General features: G+C 33.4%; 1 protein-coding gene across 1 annotated transcript in view; it reads right to left on the bottom strand.

Moving 5' to 3' along the window:
• Window positions 1-11,700: 11,700 nt before the first annotated feature.
• ADAM2 (ADAM metallopeptidase domain 2) overlaps window positions 11,701-20,527 on the bottom strand; it is a 140,941-nt gene continuing 132,114 nt past the window's right edge. The window contains exons 17-20 of the mRNA XM_032413357.1: window positions 17,676-17,753; window positions 17,304-17,433; window positions 13,273-13,432; window positions 11,701-11,734 (exon numbers count right to left, since the gene is read on the bottom strand). Of these exons, the coding sequence (XP_032269248.1) occupies window positions 11,701-11,734; window positions 13,273-13,432; window positions 17,304-17,433; window positions 17,676-17,753 (402 nt within the window). The remainder of the gene's footprint in view (window positions 11,735-13,272; window positions 13,433-17,303; window positions 17,434-17,675; window positions 17,754-20,527) is intronic.

A 20,527-nucleotide genomic window follows, 5' to 3' on the forward strand; every position in this document is an offset into this window, starting at 1 on the left:
CTATAAAAACCAACCTAATCATTTTATATATTGAAAATCTATGGCGAATAGGAATTCTTCACCTGAGACTAATATTGCCCTGCATGTTAACTGAAATCTAAGTAAAAAATTTTTGAAAAGGAATTCTTAAAACCACAGTACAAAGAAGTATTACTTTCAAAGGAACATTAAAGAAACTGAGAATTAACTAAACCAATATATTTTGGGGTTTTAATATTAATTTCTGTTAATTATATCCTTATTGTACACACAAAGTTTTCTGGATCAGAAAGTTTTCTTATTAATTTTTCATAGTAAATAAGTTCATTGTTGGCCCCTCTTTGTCCCAGGCCTTACACTTGTGTTGACACAATGAAAGATGTTAGGTATTTTTCCTACACAAGTATCTGGACACTCCCTCGAAGAAGAATAAGAAAAAATGACTTCTTTGCAGCTATCTTCCTCCCCTCCAGAAAGGGTCTCCTCCTTATTCCATTTCTTCGGTATGTAAATCAAATATCTCTAGAAGCCATGTAGTTCTCATACATGTTGGTTTTTATGATCTACAGCTATCTCCAAGTTCTGGCACTTCAGGCATGTGACATGTAAATACCTAGGGATAAAATGCTTCCTGGAATCCTTAGACTTAAGCTAAGGACCTAGTCCAAGTTGCCATTATTTGACTCTCTCTGGAATATGAGACAGTTTAGTATCCTCTTGGAAAATAAATTAATTAGACAAATGACTATATAATTTTTATAGTATGTGAAGGGTGTCAGGAGGCTAAGGCTATTACAGGAGCAATAAGAAATCCACATGTTTTATTTCCCTCCTTGTAAGTCAGAAAGAATACAATAACTTTAGAGTGCTAAATGAAAATCATGACCTAAAATGCACTAAATGCAACCTAAAATTCCACTACAATACCTTTTAAAATTGAAGGTGAAAAAAAGATATTTTCAAACAAATGAAAATATAGATTGTTTTACCAACACATTGACATTAAAACAGTCAAGTGAGTTCTTCTATTAGAAAAATTATTGTAGGAAAAAAATACTAATATTGGGAAGCGCAATTAAAAGGGTAAATATTGTCAGTAATAAAATGAATAGAAGTAGACTAAATATTCCTTAAAATATTGAGATCAGCAGGTTGAATTGTAAAACATGACTAAGAAATATTTTAAATATGAAAATACACAAGCAAGAAAAAGATCTATATTCATACTCTGAAAGAAATCTGCTGAAGCTCAGCCACTTTGAGAAATTTTGTCTTTAAAGCAAATATAAGCAGAAATATAAACAGTGCCACTTATTAAACATAGAAGAGATGCCAACCAGGAAGATAGTACATTAAAAATCTTTATAAAAGCCAGTATAGCACCTCAAAAATCTGTTTTAAAAATTGGGGAATATTAAGATTTAAAGCAATATTAAGTATTTCAATTCATGAACATTGTTTTGTTTTGTTTTCCAATTCATGAACATTGTTTATGTCTTCATTTATTCAGGTCACCTTTAATTTCTCTTAATGGTAATATGTAGTTTTCTTGTAGAGGTGTGAAAGTTTTTTAAAATGTTTATTTCTAAGTATTTGGTATATTTATTTCTAATGTAAATAGTATGCTTTGTGGAACTTAACAAAACAAATAAGCAAAAGGAAAAAAAAAAGAGAGAGGCAAACCAAGAAACAGACTCTTGTTTTGGTTTGGTTTGGTTTTTGGTTGTTGGTTTGTTTTGTTTTGTTTTTTAGTTTTTATTTAAATTTCAGTGAGTCAACATACAGTGTGATACGAGTTTTGGGTGTACAATATGGTGAGTGATTCAACACTTACCTAAAACACCCAGTGCTCACCACGCTAAGCACACTCCTTAATTCCCATCACCTATTTCACCCATCCCCCCACTAACCTCTCCTCTGGTAACCATCAATCAGTTTGTTTCTAGAGTTGAGAGCCTGTTTTATGGTCCGCCTCTCTCTTTTTTTTTTCCCTTTGCTCATTTGTTCGGTTTCTTAAATTCCATCTATGAGTGAAATCATATGGTACTTGTCTTTTTCTGACTGGCTTCTTTCTTTCTTGTGATCTCACAGCATCCCAGTAGGCAGGGCAAACATTTACAATAAAAGATAATAGCATAATTAATAATACAGTGAGGGGCATATAATGTTCTGATTATTATGATTACTTACTATTTATATAATATTGCTAGTTTGGTTACATTTTCTCTTTTTTGTTTGGGTCACATTTTAAGAATATTTAAAGGCCCTGGAAAAATCAGAATTGACCAATTGCAGTTAAAAATCTTTTCTCAGAAATGCATCATAATTGTATCAGTGTTGATTAGGTAATTTCCACGAAATCTAAGTTTAGAGATACATAGGAGTGACACTAGAAAAAAAGTTTTAGGACTCCTGGGTGGCTTAGTCAATTAAGTGTCTGCCTTTGGCTCAGGTCATGATCCCAGGGTCCTGGAATCAAGTCCCACATTGGGCTCCCTGCTCAGTGAGGAGTCTGCTTCTCCTTCTGCCTCTACCCTCCACTCATGCTTACTCAGTCTCACAAAAATAAATAAAAATCTTTAAAAAAAAAAAAAGAAAAAATTTAAAATTTGTGAGTCAATAAGCTTCCTTAATGTTTTTAAGTTTTTATTTAAATTCCAGTTAGTTAACATACACTGTATTATTAGTTTCAGGTGTAGAATTTAGTGATTCTTCAGTTGCATGCAACACCCAGTTGCCTTACAAGTACGCTCCTTAATACCAATCACCCATTTAATCCATCCCTCCACCCACCTCCCCTTTGTTAACCATCAGTTTGTTCTCTATAGTTAAGAGTCTGTATTATGGTTGACCTCTCTTTCTTAAAAAAATATTTATTTATTTATTTGCTAATCAGAGAGATCACTCGAGTGGGGGGAGAGGGGCAAAGGGAGAAGGAGAGAGAGAATTTTAAGCAGGCTCCATTCTCAGCATGGAGTCTGACATGGGGTCAATCTCACCAGCCAGAGATCAAGACCTGAGCTGAAATCAAAAGTTGGACCCTTAACTGACTGAGTCACCCAGCTGCCCCCTCTCTTTTTTCCTCTATGCTCATATGTTTCTTTCTTAAATTCCACATATAAGGGAAATTATATGGTATTTGTCTTTCTCTGACTGACTTCTTTTGCTTAACACAATACTCTCTACCTCCATCCACGTCATTGCAAATGGCAAGATTGCATTCTGTTTTATGGCTGAATAATATTCACACTTCTTTTTATTCATTCATCACTTTGATGGGCATTTGGGCTCTTTCCATAATTTGGCTATTGTTGATAATGTGGCTATAAACATCGGGGTGCCTGTATCCCTTCGAATCAGTATTTTTGTACCCTTTGAGTAAAAACCTAGTAGTGCAATTGTTGGATCATAGGGTAGTTCTATTTTTAACTTTTTGAGGAACCTCCATACTGTTTTTCAGAGTGGCTGCACCAGTTTGCATTCCCACCAACAATGTAAGAAGGTTCCCCTTTCTCTGCGTCCTCATCAACATCTGTCATTTCCTGTGTCATTAATCTTAGCCATTCTGACAGGTGTAAGGTGATATCCCATTGTAATTTTGATTTGTACTTCCCTGATGATCAGTGATGTTGAGCATCTCTTCATGTGTCTGTTGGTCATCTCTATGTCTTCTTGGGAAAAATATCTATTCATGTCTTTTGCCCATTTTTTATTGGATTATTCATTTTTGGGTGTTGAGTTTAATGATAACCTTTTATCAGATAAGTCATTTACAAATATCTTCTCCTATTCTGTAGCTTGCCTTATAGTTTTGTTGATCATTTCCTTCACTATGCAGAAGCTTTTTATTTTGAAGTTCTAATAGTTTATTTTTGCTTGTGTTTCCCTTGCTTTGGCAGACATACATAGAAGTTGCTACAGCATATGTCAAAGAGCTTGCTGCCTATGTTCTCCTCTAGGATTTTTATAGTTTCATGTCTCACAGTCAGATCTTTAATCCATTTTGAATTTATCTTTGTGTATGGTGTAAGACAGTGGCCCAGTTTCATTCTTTTGCATGTCACTATCAATTTTCCCAACACCATTTGTTGAGACTGTTTTTGTCCCACTGGATATTCTTTCCTTCATTGTCAAAGATTAATTTGCTATATAGTTGTGGGTTCATTTCTGGATTTTCTAGTCTGTTCCATTGATTTATATGCCCGTTTTTGTGCCAGTACCATACTGTTTTGATCACTATAACTTGGTAATATTACTTGAAGTCTTGAATTGTGATGCCTCCAGCATTGCTTTTATTCTTCAATATTGCTTTGGCTATTCAGGGTCTTTTGTGGTTCCATACAAATTTTAAGATTGTCTGATCTAGGGGTGGCTGGATGGCTCAGTCAGTTAAGCATCTGCCTTCGGCTCAGGTCATGATCTCAGGGTCCTGGGATGAGCTCCACATCAGGTTCTCTGTTAAGTGGAGAGTCTGCTTCTCCTTCTCCTCTGCCTACTTGTGCTCTCTGCTCTCTCTCATGTTCTCTCTCAAATAAATAAAATCTTAAAAAAAAAGATTGATCTAGCTCTGTAAAAAATACTGTTGGTATTTTGATAGGGATGACATTAAATGTGTAGATTGCTTAGGGTAATATACATATTTTAACAATATTTGTTCTTCCAATCTATGAGCAGGGAATGGTTTTCAATTTCTTTGTGTCATCTTCAATTTCTTTCATCAATGTTTTATAGTTTTCACAGTTCAGATCTCATATACTAGGTCACAAATCAGTCCTCAGCAAGTGCAAAAGGATTGAGATAATACCATACATATTTTCCAAACACAACACTATAAAACTTCAAGTCAACCACAAGAAAAAATTTAGAAAGAGCACAAATATGTGGAGGTTAAAGAACATCTTACTGGGGCGCCTGGGTGGCTCAGTCGTTAAGCGTCTGCCTCCGGCTCAGGTCATGGTCCCAGGGTCCTGGGATCGAGCCCCGCATCGGGCTCCCTGCTCTGCAAGAAGCCTGCTTCTCCCTCTCCCACTCCCCCTGCTTGTGCTAAAGAATGAATGGGTCAGCCAGAATATAAATAAATAAGAATAAATTAGAAAATACATGGAGACAAATGATAATGAAAGCATGATGGTCCACAACCTTTGGGATGTAGTAAAAGCAGTCATAAGAGGGAAGTATATAACAATACACACTTACCTCAAGAAGCAAGAAAATTTTCGGGCGCCTGGGTGGCTCAGTTGGTTAAGCGACTGCCTTCGGCTCAGGTCATGATCCTGGAGTCTTGGGATCGAGTCCCGCATCGGGCTCCCTGCTCGGCAGGGAGTCTGCTTCTCCCTCTGACCCTCTTCCCTCTCATGCTCTCTGTCTCTCATTCTCTCTCTCTCAAATAAATAAATAAAAAAAAAAAAAAAAAAAGAAGCAAGAAAATTTTCAAATAAACAACCAAATTTTACACCTAAAGAAGCTAGATAAAAGACAACAAATGAAGCTAAAGATTGGAGAAGCAATAAATGATGTAGAAACAAAACAAAATAAAACAAGACAAAAAAAAAAAAAAAACAGAAGAGATCAATGAAACCAGGAGCTGGTTCTTTGAAAAAATTAATTGATAAACCCCTAGCCAGACTTATCAAAAGAGAGAGAGAGAGGACCCATGTAAATAAAGTCATAAATGAGAAAGAAGTAACCAACACCACAGAAATGTAAACAATTATAAGAGAATATTATGAAAAATTTTATGCCAAATTATTGGAAAATTTGGAAGAAATGGATAAATTCCTAGAAACATACAAACTATCAAAACTGAAACAGGAAGAAAGTGAAAACTTGAACAGATAGATAACCAGCAAAGAAATTGAATTAATATTCAAAAACCTCCCAACAAACAAAAGTCCAAGGCCAGATAGCTGCCCAGGGGAATTCTACCAAATATTTAAAGAAGAATTGATACCTATTCTTCTCAAACTGTTCCAAAAAATAGAACTAGAAGGAAAACTTCCAACCTCATTGTATGAAACCCCCATTACTCTAATTGAAAACCAAAGGCTCCACTAGAAAAGTGAACTACAGGCTAATATTCCTGATGAACATGGATGCAAAAATTCTCAACAAAATACTAGCAAATCAAATCCAACAACATATTAAGGGAATCATTCACAATCAAATGGGATTTATTCCTGGGTTGCAAGGGTGGTTCAATATTTGCAAATCAATAAACATGATATACCACATTAATAAAAGAAAGGATAAGAACCATATGATCCTCTCAGTAGATGCAGAAAAAGCATTTGACAAAGTACATCTATTCTTGGTAAAAACCATCAACAAAGTATGTTTTGAGGAAACATACCTCAACATAATAAAGGTCATATATGAAAAGCCCACAGTTAATATCATCCTTATTGGGGAAAAACAGAAAATTTTTCCTCTTTGGTCAGGAACAAGACAGGGATGTCCACTTTCACCACTGTTACTTAACGTATTACTAGATCCTAGCCTCAGCAATCAGACAAAAGGAAATAAGAAGCATCCAAATCAACAAAGAAGAAATCCAACACTCACTATTTGCAGACCACATGATACTCTATATAGAAAACCCAGAAAACTACTAGATTCTATATAGAACACCAAAAAATTGCTAGAACTGATGCCCAAATTCAGTAAAGTAACAGGATACAAAATCAACATACAGAAATCTGTTGCATTTCTATACACCAATAATAAAGCAACAGAAAGAGAAATCAAGGAATCAATACCATTTACAATTTCACCAAAAGCCATAAGATGCCTAGAAATAAACCTAACCAAAGAAAATTCAGAGATTTAATTTCTCTTTCTAAGGGTTTGACTACTTTAGATACTTTATACAAATGTGGAATTGTGCATATTTGTCTTTATGTGACTGGCTTATTTCACTTAGCATAATGTTTTCAAGTTTCATCCATGTTGTAGCATAATACAAGATTTCCCGTGTTCTTAACATTGAACAGTCCTTGCTGTGTTTTTATCCATTTTTCTGGCTTCTGAAAGGAATTGGTGTGTTTAAGACTGATGGTTTATCTTAAGCATTTGCTAGATTTTAATAAGGAAGACATAAAGACCTAGGATTTTCTTTATGAAACATCTTTTAATTATGATTATGATTGCTTTATTAACTATACTTCTATGTAGATATTTAAATTCATCTTAGGTCACTTTTAAAAAATCTTTTTATAAAAATAATTCTACTTTATGTAAATATTTAAATCTGTTATTTGTAGTGATTGTGTGTGCCTTTTTATTCCTCATATTGATAATTTTCATCTCCAAAATTTTTCTTTACCTTGATCATATTTTGAAAGGTTAATTTTATTAGTCTTTTCAAAGAAATAAATTTGGCTTTGCTTATTCTTCATATTGTATATTTTTCTCATTCATTTTTGCTTCTTTCTGTATTATTACCTTTACTTTTTTAAAATTTAATAGGCTAGTTTTTAATTTTTCCTTAATGTTTTCAGATGGTTTAGATTCCCTCTAAGCAAGGTCTCTATATCATGCATTTTTTTCTGGAATATAGTATATTTATATAGTATAATCTGTGTGTGTGTGTGTATGTGTATCCCTGAAATGTCAGTGGCATATAGGGATGTTATTTGGAGCCTTTGGCAGGCCCCATAAATGTATCACAGTGCAGGTCTTTAGGATTTTGGAGGAAGGCCCTGCCATAATCTATAGCACTGCTTTCATTTTCAGAAATAACCCTTGGCCTGCTACTGGGTCTTTGTGGAGACTGAGTGCTTGACCATGGGCCACCAAGTTACCATATAACCTCAGCTACCTATCATGAGCTGGGTGTTTTCTGATCCACCAAGCCATAAAACTAAGCGTGCAGAGAAGCACTCCATCATCAAATGGAAATGGTAAATATGTGATCAGGCCCAAGCAGGCCTGAAAGCAGAGGTAAGTTACATGAAGAAGTGACCTAAATGCCCATGGTTCCCTCTCCTGCTACACCACCTTTCCTCTCCCAGCTTGCACTTATGGCCTTATAGGGATTTCCTTACCATCAGTTGACAGAAGAAGAGAAGACTTGGGCCTAATTTACAGATAATTCTGCACAGTATGCAAGAACCACCAGAAAGTAGAGAGTTGCAGCACTACAGCCTTTCTCTTGGACTTTCTGAAGGACAGTAGTAAAAGGAAACCCTCCTAAGGGGAAAGAACTTCAGGCACTGTACTTGGTTGTGAACTTTGCTTAGAAGGAGAAATAGCTAAACATGTAATTATATATTGATTCATGGGCTGTAGCCAATGGTTTGGTTGGATTTTCAGTGACTTGGAAGGAACATGAATGGAAAATTGGTGACAAATCTGGGGAAAAAATATGTGGATAGACCTCTCTGAATGGGCAAAAAAAAGGGGGGTACCTCAACAGAGGAAGATTTTAATAATCAGTTGGAGAGGATGACTTATTCTGTAGATACTAGTCAGCCTATTTACCTAGTCACACCTGTTCTTATACAAAGGACTCATGAACAAAGGGGTCATAGTAGCAGAGATGGAGGTTATGATATGGCTCAGCAACATGGACTTCCACTCATCAAACCCAAATGGTTACAGTCATTGCTAAATGCCTAATCTGCCAGCAGCACAAGGCAATGCTGAGCCCCAGGTGTGGCACCATTTCCTAGGATGATCAGCCAGATACCTGGTGGCAGGTTGATTATATTGGACCACTTCCATCATGGAAGAAAAAATGCTTTTCCTTATTGGAACAAACACTTGCTCTGGATTTTGATTTGCTTTCCCTACATGCAATGATTCTGCCAAAACTATCCTCCATGAACTTATAGAATGCCATACCTACTATTATGTTATTCTACTCAGCACTTCTTCTGGTCAAGGAACTAACTTCAGAGAAAAAGAAGTGTGGCAATGATCCCGGGCTCATGGAATTCACTGGTTCTCCACTTTCCTAAAGCAGTTGGCTTGATAGAATGGTAGAATGGCCTTTTGAACACTCAATTACAGTAACATCTAGGTGGCATTATCTTTTGGGGCTGGGACAAAGTTCTCTAGAAGACTGTATATGCTCTGAATCAGTGTTCAATATATGGTGCTATTTCTCACATAACCAGGATTCATGGGTCTAGGAATTGAAGGGTGGAAATAAGAGTGGAACCACTTATTCTTACCCCAAGTGAGCCACCAGCAAAATTTTTGCTTCTGACTTTATGGTGTGTTGGCCTAGAGCTCTTAGTCCCAGAGGGAGGAATGCTTTCATCAGAAAATACAACAATGATTCCTTGAGAAGGAAATTGGAAGATATTTTAGGATGTCTCTTAGTATTACCATGCCCTGTAATTAAAGTCAATAGAAAACTAAAATGACAGGACTACTAATGGTCCAGACCCTTCAGAAGTGAAGGTTTGGATCACCAACCCAGCCCAGGTGCTTGCTCAGGTCACAAGGAAAACAGAATGGGTAGTAGAAAGTAGTTGCAAATACCAGCTACAGCAATATGACCAGTTACAAAAATGAGGACTGTAATGTCATGAGTATTTCCTCATTTTGTTATAAATACATTTGTGTGTATATATACATATCTTGAGCAAGTAGCTTTCTTTCCTCTCTTATTCCCTGAATTTATATCAATATTTTAAGTATTATTGATTTTACATCATAGTATTTAAGTTAAAGGATATCAGGAGAAGAGTAAACATCACTTAAGGATTTTATTTCCTTTTCTGGGGAAGGGATTAATGCATTTTTGTTTGTATGCAGGATACTTATAACACATTAAACAGAGTTATGACATTTATTTGAAGAATAAGTGTATGAGTGCAAGTTGAGCAGGGGTAGATTGTGATGGCTAATTTTATATGTCAACTTATGGATCACCAGAAATCTGATAAATCATTATTTCTCATTGTGTCTGTGAGTGTGTCTCTGGAAGAGATTAGTATTTTAATCAGAAGATTGAGTGAAGAAGATTTACCCTCACCGATGGGAGTAGGCATTATCCATCTGTTGAGGACTTAAATAGATTAAAAAAAAAAAAAAAGGTGGAGAAAAGATGAATCTGCTCTCTACTTGAGCTAAGACATCTAACTTCTCCTGCCCTTGGACACCCATTGGAACTCCTGGTTCTCAGATTTTGAACTCAAACCTTAACTCACACCATTGGCTTTCCAAGCCTCAGGGCTTTAGATCCATACTAAATTACACCACCAGCTTTCCTGGCTCTCCAGCTTCCACATGGCAGATCATGAGACTTCTTGGCCCCCATAAACATGTGAGCCAATTCCCATAACAAATCTTCTCATTTATCTATCACCTATCATCTCTCTCTCTATCATCTAATTATCAATCATTGATATCCTATTGGTTCTGTTTCTTTGGAGAACCCTGACTAATGCATTTGTATTATTTTTATATTATATTTATATAATATAATTTTCATATTATATTTATATTATATTCTTTTAAGAATAACCCTTTGTGGGCACCTGGGTGGCTCAGTCGGTTAAGCATCTGCCTTCAGCTCAGGTCATGGTCCCATGGTCCTGGAATCAAGTCTGTCAGGCTCCCTGCTGCAGGGAGCCTTCTCCCTCTCCTTCTGCCCCTCACCCCTGCTCATGAGCTCTCTCTCTCAAATAAATAAAATCTTTAAAAAAAGAATAACCCCTTGCATTATGATATATTTTTATCTCTATGAATGCTTTCAGTGTTAAAGTCTATCAAGCTTTTTTTTGTATAAAGTTTTTGTACAAAGTTCCATAGCATATATCTTTCCATCCTTTACCTTGAACCTTTACATAACTGAGTTGTGTCTTTTGTGGGCAGCATATAATTGAGAATTTTTTCCAAATCTTAGGATCATTGTTTTTTGATTGGTAACAGACCTGACTATAACATAACTACCTGGCATTGCAATTTAAAATATAACAGTGAGCTTTAATCATGGTATTATATTTATTATATTATAAAATTTCTTTATCTCATGCCTACTGATAACAGAGTTAGTGCATACTAACAATTAGTATTAGATAACTTTACAAATAAGAGATATGTAATATAAAAACTCATAAGCATGTATTTCTTACAAATAATTCATCTGTGGAATTTTATATATAAATATAAATGTATATTATATTTATGTTATATTAGAAATCTTCTATCTTTTCTTGTCTATCATAATCGTAATATGCAGGTTTTGAATCCCAGACAATCAGGCATTGCATGTAGTTTTGTTTTGTTTTTGTTTTGTTTTTTCCATTTTTCCTGTCCATCGAAGATAATTACTCTGGAAGAATAAATAAAAGGGGAAAAAGTTACCTGTTTGACCAATCAAATTAAAAATGGCAAATTCAACAAATAGCATGAGGTTACTCTAATTATAAGAGTTCTATCACATAATTTATTTTTAACCAACTTCTGAACAAACAAATGCTAAAGGATTAAACATTATTAGAAAAAATTTAAAAGATTACACTGTAGAGAAGTTTTTAAATGGCAAATTGAAAAGTCATTTATAGTTTACTGTGCCTATGATCTAGTTTGCAATATTGAAAAATATTTTCCAGCTCAATTTTATTATATGCAGCTATATGACTGCCATCATTAATAAATATATTATTTACATTTATCTAATACATTAAATTTTTGCTATTTCTCTGTCTCTCCCTTTCATCCTTAAACTATTTTATACTCACTGTGATATGATGGATTCTGTTTTCCTGGCTACTCTTTAGGTCCACTCTCACTTTCAAGTTGCCTATATGTTTCAAAATAAATATAATCACTTAAAATTATATTTTCTTTGTTCTACAAAACTCTGTATACACTATCAATATTGAAACAACTTTGACTTCCTATTTAGGATCTGAGACCAGCCACTACTTGAGAATATCTTGCCGCTGAGAACACCTCTCAACTAGTAATCAAGACTAACATGAGAAAAAACACAGTAATATGTTTACCTAAAAATGATTTCATAATTTTCATATTCATAACATTAGCTAAATAGATTTAACCTTTCTTGTCATTCATCTTCTGCCATATTCATTTCTATTAATTTTACTAGCTTTTTCCCTCAAAGATATTTGATATCAGTTTTTCCACAATAAAGTCATCCAACATACGAATATTCCTTTAATGTTGAATTATGTTAACTATTTCACACACTCATATTATTTCAGCAATTTTACATAAACTTTTCAAAACATTTCTATGAAATGTATTCCCTCTTAACTGATATTATCTTATCAACTTTAAATATTTTAATAAATTTACTTTATGTTAAATAAAATGAATAGCACAGATATAAAATTCAAAAGCAGAAATTATTTTATAGCAATTTCCCTGAAGAAAAGTAAACCAATTTTAATATTATTTTTATTTCTGAAGCATATTTTCAGATGCTTCTAAGGTTTTTTTGTTTGGTTTTTGTTTTTTATTTTTTAAAGATTTATTTATTTTTTTGACAGAGAGAGACACAGCGAGAGAGGGAACAGAAGTGGTGGGGAGTGGGAGAGGGAGAAGCAGGCTTCCTGGTTTTGTTTTTGTTTTTTTTTAAAGATTTTATTTATTTATTTGACAGAGAGAGACACAGCCAGAGAGGGAACACAAGTTGGGGGAGTGGGAGAGGGAGAAGCAGGCTTCCCCTGAGCAGAGAGCCCTATGCGGGCCTTGATCTCAGGAGGCTGGGATCATAACCTGAGCTGAAGGCAGACGCTTAATGACTGAGCCACCCAGATGCCCCAATGCTTCTAAGGTTTTTTAATGAAAAACTATTTATTTTATTTTTTTCTGAAGATTAGTTTGACTATAATCTATATTTTTCAGTCTATTATTTATTGACTTTTAATCTTCTCTACCTCTAGTTGCTTAAGTTATTTAACTGCCTAAAAGAATATTTTTTAGATTTCTCTGCTTTCTTTTAATAAAATAATATTCAAAAAATACTTTGAAATATATAAATATTAAAGAATAAAGTAATAATGTTTATACATATTTAATAATTAAGATAAAAAATAAAAGGAGGTAGATAAACATTAACTAGAAATCATTTCCACTTAATTTTACCCCAACAGAGTTCAAGTTGTTATAAAGATTAAAATTGCTGACTTTTGAAAAAATTCTGTTTGTTATACATTATACTAATTATTAATATATTGAGTATTATATTTTAATATAAATATAAATTTTAATTCTGAATTATTAGTTACATCATGATAATGTTATTTATTAATAAGTCATATATATGCCAACAAATTATAAAAGTAATGAATCTTAAATATGAAATCAATATACTCATCGCTTGTATACTCCTCAGTTCTCCATTTTTTTCTTTGGAAATAAACTTTTACCAGTGTGATAATCAGTACACAGAGAATAATAATAAAAGGAATGAGTAAGAAAAATGGCCATCTTGTAGGTTTGGAATGGTAAACATTCTCAATGTAGCTTCTTTCTAGGAGAGAAAACATCAATGATTTAAAAGCAATTACCAGGAATATAATAAAGACATTTCTACATTTTAATATGACTATCAGCATAAAAATTTTTAACTTTTATAATTTTATAATTCACATGTTTTTAAATGAAGTAGATAAGTTACAGCATAAGTACCCTCCAAAATATTTCTAACTTCCATAATAGTCCTTTGCTTTGTTATTGAGGACCTTTATTTCATAGTTTCTTTTCAGGACAGTTTGATAATATAGATGAAAAGAAAGTGTGACCCCTGTAAAGAACGATTTTTCTCAATACCCTATTTTTAGTAAGAAATACTGTACATGTTGTAAAATTTTCATGAGGTCCAAAGTACCTTTCATTGATTGCATTGATATGTATTTTCATGTCTTATCTAAGAAATTATTGCTTATTCCAAGGTCATGTGGAAATTTCTCTGCTTCTTTCAAGAAGATATATAGTTTTAATTTATATGTTCAGATTTACGATTTACTTCATATAAACTGTTAAGTAAGTTAAGATTTTAAGGGTCATTTGATTTTATTTGGATATTCAATTGTTACAGTACAATGTTTTGAACTGATTTTCCTCCTTCATCGAAATATCTGTATTTTTCTTGAAAAATTGATTAACCATATAACAATGGATATATTTACCAGTGCCACACTGTCTTCATTAATGTAACTATATGCTAAATCTATAATATAGTAAATTCAATATAAAGCAAGTGGGCTAAGACGTCCTTCTTTGTTGTTCTTTTTCAGGTTTTTTGTTTTTTGTTTTTTTTGGCTATTCTGAGCACTTTTACAAATATTTTAGAATCAAGTTGTTAATATATAAAAAGTTACATGCTTTTATGATTGGGTTTTTTAATCTATAAATTTTGTTACAATTGACATCTTAGCAATAATAAACCTTCTAATAGGTAATTATGCCATATTTCTCCACTTATTTTTGTTTAACATCTGTTTGCATTTCTGTTTTAGTTTCAGTGTAAAAGTATTAGACATACTTTGTTAAATTTATTCCTAAAATTTATATTTTAATAGTATTGTAAATGGTACTAATTTTAAGTTGATTTCCTTTTACTGCTGCTATTATATAGCAATATTACTGACTTTTGTTTTTGTTTGTTTGTTTCAAGTTTTTACTTAAAGTTTAGTTAGTTAACATAGAGTGTAATAGTGGTTTCAGGAGTAGAATTTTGTGATTCATCAATTACATATAATAGCCAGTGCTCAACACAAGTGCCATCCTAAATACCCATCACCCATTTAGACCATCCCCCATGCACCTTCCCTCCAGCAAACCCTCAGTTTTTGCTCTATAGTTAAGAATCTCTTAAAAAAAAAAAAAAAAAGAGTCTCTTAGGGTTTGCCTTCTTCTATTTTTCCCCCTTCCCCTATGTTCATCTGTTTTGTTTCTTAAATTCAACATATGAGTAAATCATATGGTATTTGTCTTTCTCTAATTTATTTCACTTAGTATTACACACTCTAGCTCCATCCTCCATCCACATCATTGCAAATTACAAGATTTCATCCTTTTTTATGGCTGAGTAATATTTCATTATATCTATATCATCTATCTATCTATATCTATCCTTTTCCAAAAGGAATAGTCATTTTTTACAACTGAATAGCTTTATCAGCCTTGCTTCTTGCCCATACATAATTGGGACTCAAATAGCTTATGTACTATCTTGATTACTTTTAGTTGAGTTGATACAATTCCTTTAAAATGTGTGGGTTTATTGTGTGTCAAATAAAAAATACACCCCATTAATCAAAGACCATGTCCACAAATCATTTTGAGATAAGCCTTTTTCTATACTGGACCTTGGTGAGGCTGCTATGGGATAACTGATTTAAGATTCTTCATAGCCTTATTGTTTGAGAGATTTTAGAAGCATTCTACTACAACACTTAGAAGACCTTTTGCATAGATTAAGATGTATAAAATGCATCACTACTTTTCTGAGGTTTTTTTAAAAAAAGGGTCTTACAGTCACATGCTTGATTTAATTTTTAACTGAGGTCAAATTTTATTGTTCAATAGCTCAAATTTAGTTTTTAACCATTTTTTACAATAAGAATGTTTTGCTGGAAGAGAGTCTAGGGATAAGAATGTTTTATTTTCAAACTAAACAAAAATGAAACCCCAAAACCCCCAAATCCTGTCTTTTGTATTTGATCTACATTTTACTTGAGAACTGAAATATTTTTCATTAATTATTTCTGTCTTCTCATGTTTTATCATAGGTTACTTAAATCACCTACTGGAAATCTTTACAATCTACCTGGAAATCTTGCTGACAAGAACCAACGAATTCTATTTTCCACATTACCACCGGCAGCAGTGATGACAATTTACCACTTCATAATAAATGTCCTTATTTCTCCAACTTCTAATAACATGTTTTTAAGCTGTCTTTGGATTGCTCACCAACAGTATTCTCAAGACAATTTCAACAATATACTAAAAGCCTTCAACAATTTCTTAGAGGTCTTTCTACCTTCTGTGCACCATTCAGTTCCAAAGCTAATGCCACATCTTAGATTCTTTTTATATAAATATACCATCTGATTACCAAGTTGTTTTCTATTATATATATAGAATAGAATACACACAAACAAAAATGTTTTCATATATATATATATGAGAAAGAGAGAGAGAGATGTAAGATGTGCAGGAAACTTCTCCCAAATGTAGTAATTTATATTTTTAAGATTTTATTTATTTATTTGTCAGAGAGAGAGCACACAAGCAGGGGGAGTGGCAGGCAGAGGGAGAAGTAGGCAGAGGGAGAAGCAGGCTCCCACTGAGCAAGGAACCCTATGCGGACTTGATCATGACCTGAGCCAAAGGCAGACTGAGCTACCTAGGCATCCCCAAATATAGTAATTTAAAACAATCATTTAATTTTGTTCATTTTGTGTGTCATGAATTTGGGAATTTGTATTTTGTGTCTCAGTGTATTCAAATTTCAAATAAGGAAGACGATTTTCAACAGAATGAGTGTTCCAATAATAGGAGTTGCAAGAATTAGTATTCTAAAAGACTCAGTCAGAATCTCACTTCTATACATTTTATTGATCAATTACATCACTAAGGTCAACTTGAAATGATATGTGTGTGCTCAAAATCTGCTTTAGTTATCATAAATTTAGGTTTTTATATAAAGTCTGGCCCTAAGCAAAACCCATCACTCTTTGGACAAAAAATTGTAGGAAGCTACTTTGGATGTCTAGTTATATTTGGCCAATAGGAATAATTGGATAACATTTGGAGGGTCAGAATAATGAAATATTCATTGTATTTATCCCCTTGCCTCTGCAGCATCTCCCATAGTGGCTGCATATGCTCTATGCCTCCACCTCATGCTGGTCAGTACCTCTCCCTATGATTTAGATCCTGTTATGTAGCCCTGACCATACAGGTCAGGTCATGAAGGTGCCTCAGATTCTGGTTCTAGTAATACCACCTCTTTTCATTGTCCTTCTAGACCTAAGAAGTGGTAGTGGATTCTTGTGTTGCCTCAAGATTCTCTGATTGGCTTTCAACTCTGCCATTATGTGTTAGCTGATGCCTTATATTGATTTCCTTCTGTGTGAAAGACTAAAGTGATTTCTATTTTACTGCCTGGACCTTACTGATATATCTTATTTATAATATATATTACATATATTATATTACTCTCTACAGTAAAACATAAACTAGCTTTATATGTCTTATTATTTGATGCCCATACATAATCTAAATATGGATTGATAGACAAATAAATAAAAGGTTATTTATTTTATTAAATTTAATAAATTAAAATATTGTTTTAGTTATGTTTTCAATTTGCTATTAATACTTACCAGAACTGGCTAAGCCAGCTACAGGTGGAAAATTGCCACTGTCAATACTCCCACCAATCCATGCATCATCACTAGTTTGGCAATTAGGAGGTAAATATGAGGGGTTACAATGACAGTTCTTTTTATTATTGCATATCTGAAACCAGGAGAAATATCACCTTATGAGATAGGTAGCTATAACTATTTGTGTTCCAGTAGAATTTTAAAATAATACTTAGGTCAAATAAGGCAAATCTTCTTATGTGTTTTATGAGTATATAAATGTGTGTGTGTGTGTGTGTGTGTGTGTGTGTGTGTGTGTGTGTGTGTTGTTATGTGCTTGCTTTGTAGGATTATTCTCAATGATTTCTATCCTCACATCATATTACTGGTACTTACACCCTGTTGATTGCATTTTCTTGGAGTACAATCATAATTCAAGTATGCAGCATCTACACATTCTTTATTCCTGCAAACCTAAAATGAAAGTAAGCCAAAATAAATTAACTGAAATAACATCTGTATTTTACATTTCACTAAAAGAATTCTATATTATTCTGACATAAGAGATATCCATTTAGCAATAAGTGTTAATACACTAAGTGATTAATTTATAGTGTTACTATGTTTCCAGCACTAGATGGGACTCTGATTATCTGATAGTAAAGAAAACAACAAAAGTATCTTCCTTTCTTATACTGGGATAAAAGGTACAGACATGAAATAAATAAAAGTGAAGATAAACATGTCACAAATACTATAATAAAGTTTAATGAAAGAATAAAGTACAGGGAATTTATCTGATATGTGAGAACAGTTTTAACCTTCTTATCAAGTCTGGATGTTGAACAGGACTTAGTCAAGAATAGAAATGAGGGGTGCCTAAGTAGCACAGTTGGTTAAGTGTCTGACTCTTGGTTTCAGCTCAGGTTTGATCTCAAGGTTGTGATATCAAGCCCTGCATCAGGATTCATGCTCAGTGTGGAGTCTGCTTGAATTTCTCTCTCCCTCTGTCCCTCCCCCTAAAATAAACAAATAAGTAAATAAATCCTTAAAAAAGAATAGAAATGAAAGAAAAAGTACTTATAGGAAAAGAAATAATATTTAAAATGACTCTACACTGAAAGATAGTATAGGAATTTGAGAAATATTGGCAGCAGCATAGCTGCTACACAGAGAAGAACAATTCAATCATTAATTCACTAATTGAGTCCTATAATGTGCCTGCCCTGAAAACACACCAGTGAACTAAAAAAAATCTCATATTTTTCATATTGCAATGAAAGATATAGAAATACACAAGTAAAAAGGCCAGATGTGATGTGATAAAAATTGTTATGGCAGAATTGTGTGGGGCCCTACACTCTTAAGCAGAAAGTCAGCCTATAACTTACAAGCAATTGGTTGTATTTAGAGATTTTATTGGAAGATGGAAAATTGATAAAAGTAGGTTTTAGAAAAGAGGATTGAAAGGGCAAGAGAAAATGTACAGACGAATTAAGATACCATTATAGTAGTAGAGGAAAATGATAACCATATAGTGAAACTGAGTGACTGTGGTGTAAGGAAGATCCATGGTTGTATTTGAAATATAGTTTAGAAGTTTAATCCACTGAATTATAATTATGGATTTTATATGGAGGATGAAAAAAAAAAACAGATCAATGACACCAAGGTTTCTGGCTTATCTAACACTTGGTGGTGGTACAACCAAATGAGGTAAGGAAAGTTAAGCAGAAAGCTCAAAGTATAGAAATTATTTTTTGAAACTTCTTCCCACTTCTTTCAACTATGCTTCATATTTTTTTTAAAAGATTAAAAATTTACTGCCCTCATGGAAAAGCTCTGAGTGACATGGTAAACCAAAGAACATGTAATTGGATATATTGTTTTTATAAAAATGTTCTCTAAATAATATTGTCAATATTTCTTTGGGATTATTTCCTCTTAAAAATATATGATCATCATATACTATTTTTTAAGATTTTATTTATTTGTTTGTTTTAGAGAGAGAGAGAGCAGGGGAAAGGGCAGAGAGGGAGAGAGAGGGACAAGACTCCACACTCAGTGTAGAGCCCAAGGTGGGGCCAATCTCATGATTCTGAAATCATGACCTGAGCTGAAACCAAGAGTCAGATGTTTAACTGACTGAGCCACCGAGGCGCTCCCATAATATACTAATTGTTAAAGCCAGAGAATGAGTCTGCTCAAATAAGTTTTGCTAAACATTACTATATATGGAAAAATATATCATTAAAGGTGTTTGATAACTTTGGCAACCCATACGTCTGTTTAAGACTAAGAAGGAAATATACTGATGATAAATACATGGCCAGGTTATTCTGAGGGGTTGTGGTAATGGTATAAAAGTTCTAGCTCTAGATATAGACCAGTGTTGCTATAGTTAGAAATATGTGTGTTCTGTTAAAATGATGTCTTAACATCTAGCTAGCACTTGACAGAGAAGTTAAATATATAATTTGCAGAGCTGTTGTCCAGAAGAAGATAAACTTAACTCTCAGAGCCATTAAATAAATTCTATGAACCAGAGAGAAAAAAGTCAAAAAGAGATTGTTGGTATTATGAGTATTCTGTTTGTGCAATGGATTTTGTTTTCTCTTGCTTGAACATGATTATTTCTGTTGTGCAATGCAGAAAGGCTAGGGGAAAACACTATCAAAAGTGGGAAGCTAGCTACAAAACCACAGAAGTTATTTATCACCATATAATAACAATATAAAGAAAACAATGGTTCTTCATCAAAGTCTTTGAAACATATCTTTAAAAATTTGGCTGGAGATAAGACAAATGATGCAGCTTCTTATTCCTTTCACTATGGTAGAATTAGATTCTGTAGAAATCTTCTTGTATAGAGAAATTAAAATAAGGAATAAAATGAATTATGTACACATATTCTTTAAAAAGAACACATGGCTGTACCAGAGACAAAGTAAAAATTATTTTTAGGTTCACAAAATATGAGACAATGTGATTCCACAAAACTAACCAAAAATTAAAGCCAGTATTCCTTCACTGGCCATGAGTGACCAAGCACATAGGCTTTAAATGATCATGTTTACCCTACACCAGAGACAGAATGACAAGAAGATTTTACCAAATACTGAAAAAATAATCTGGAGAGTGGCATCAATAAAATGGTGCACTAAGAAGTCCCAAGTTCTTGTTCTCCATTGGAGATATTTTGAAGAAGAAGAAGAAGAAGAAGAAGAAGAAGAAGAAGAAGAAGAAGA

The sequence above is a fragment of the Phoca vitulina genome, unplaced genomic scaffold (assembly GCF_004348235.1).
Source record: "Phoca vitulina isolate PV1807 unplaced genomic scaffold, GSC_HSeal_1.0 scaffold15, whole genome shotgun sequence".
Classification (NCBI taxonomy): domain Eukaryota; kingdom Metazoa; phylum Chordata; class Mammalia; order Carnivora; family Phocidae; genus Phoca; species Phoca vitulina.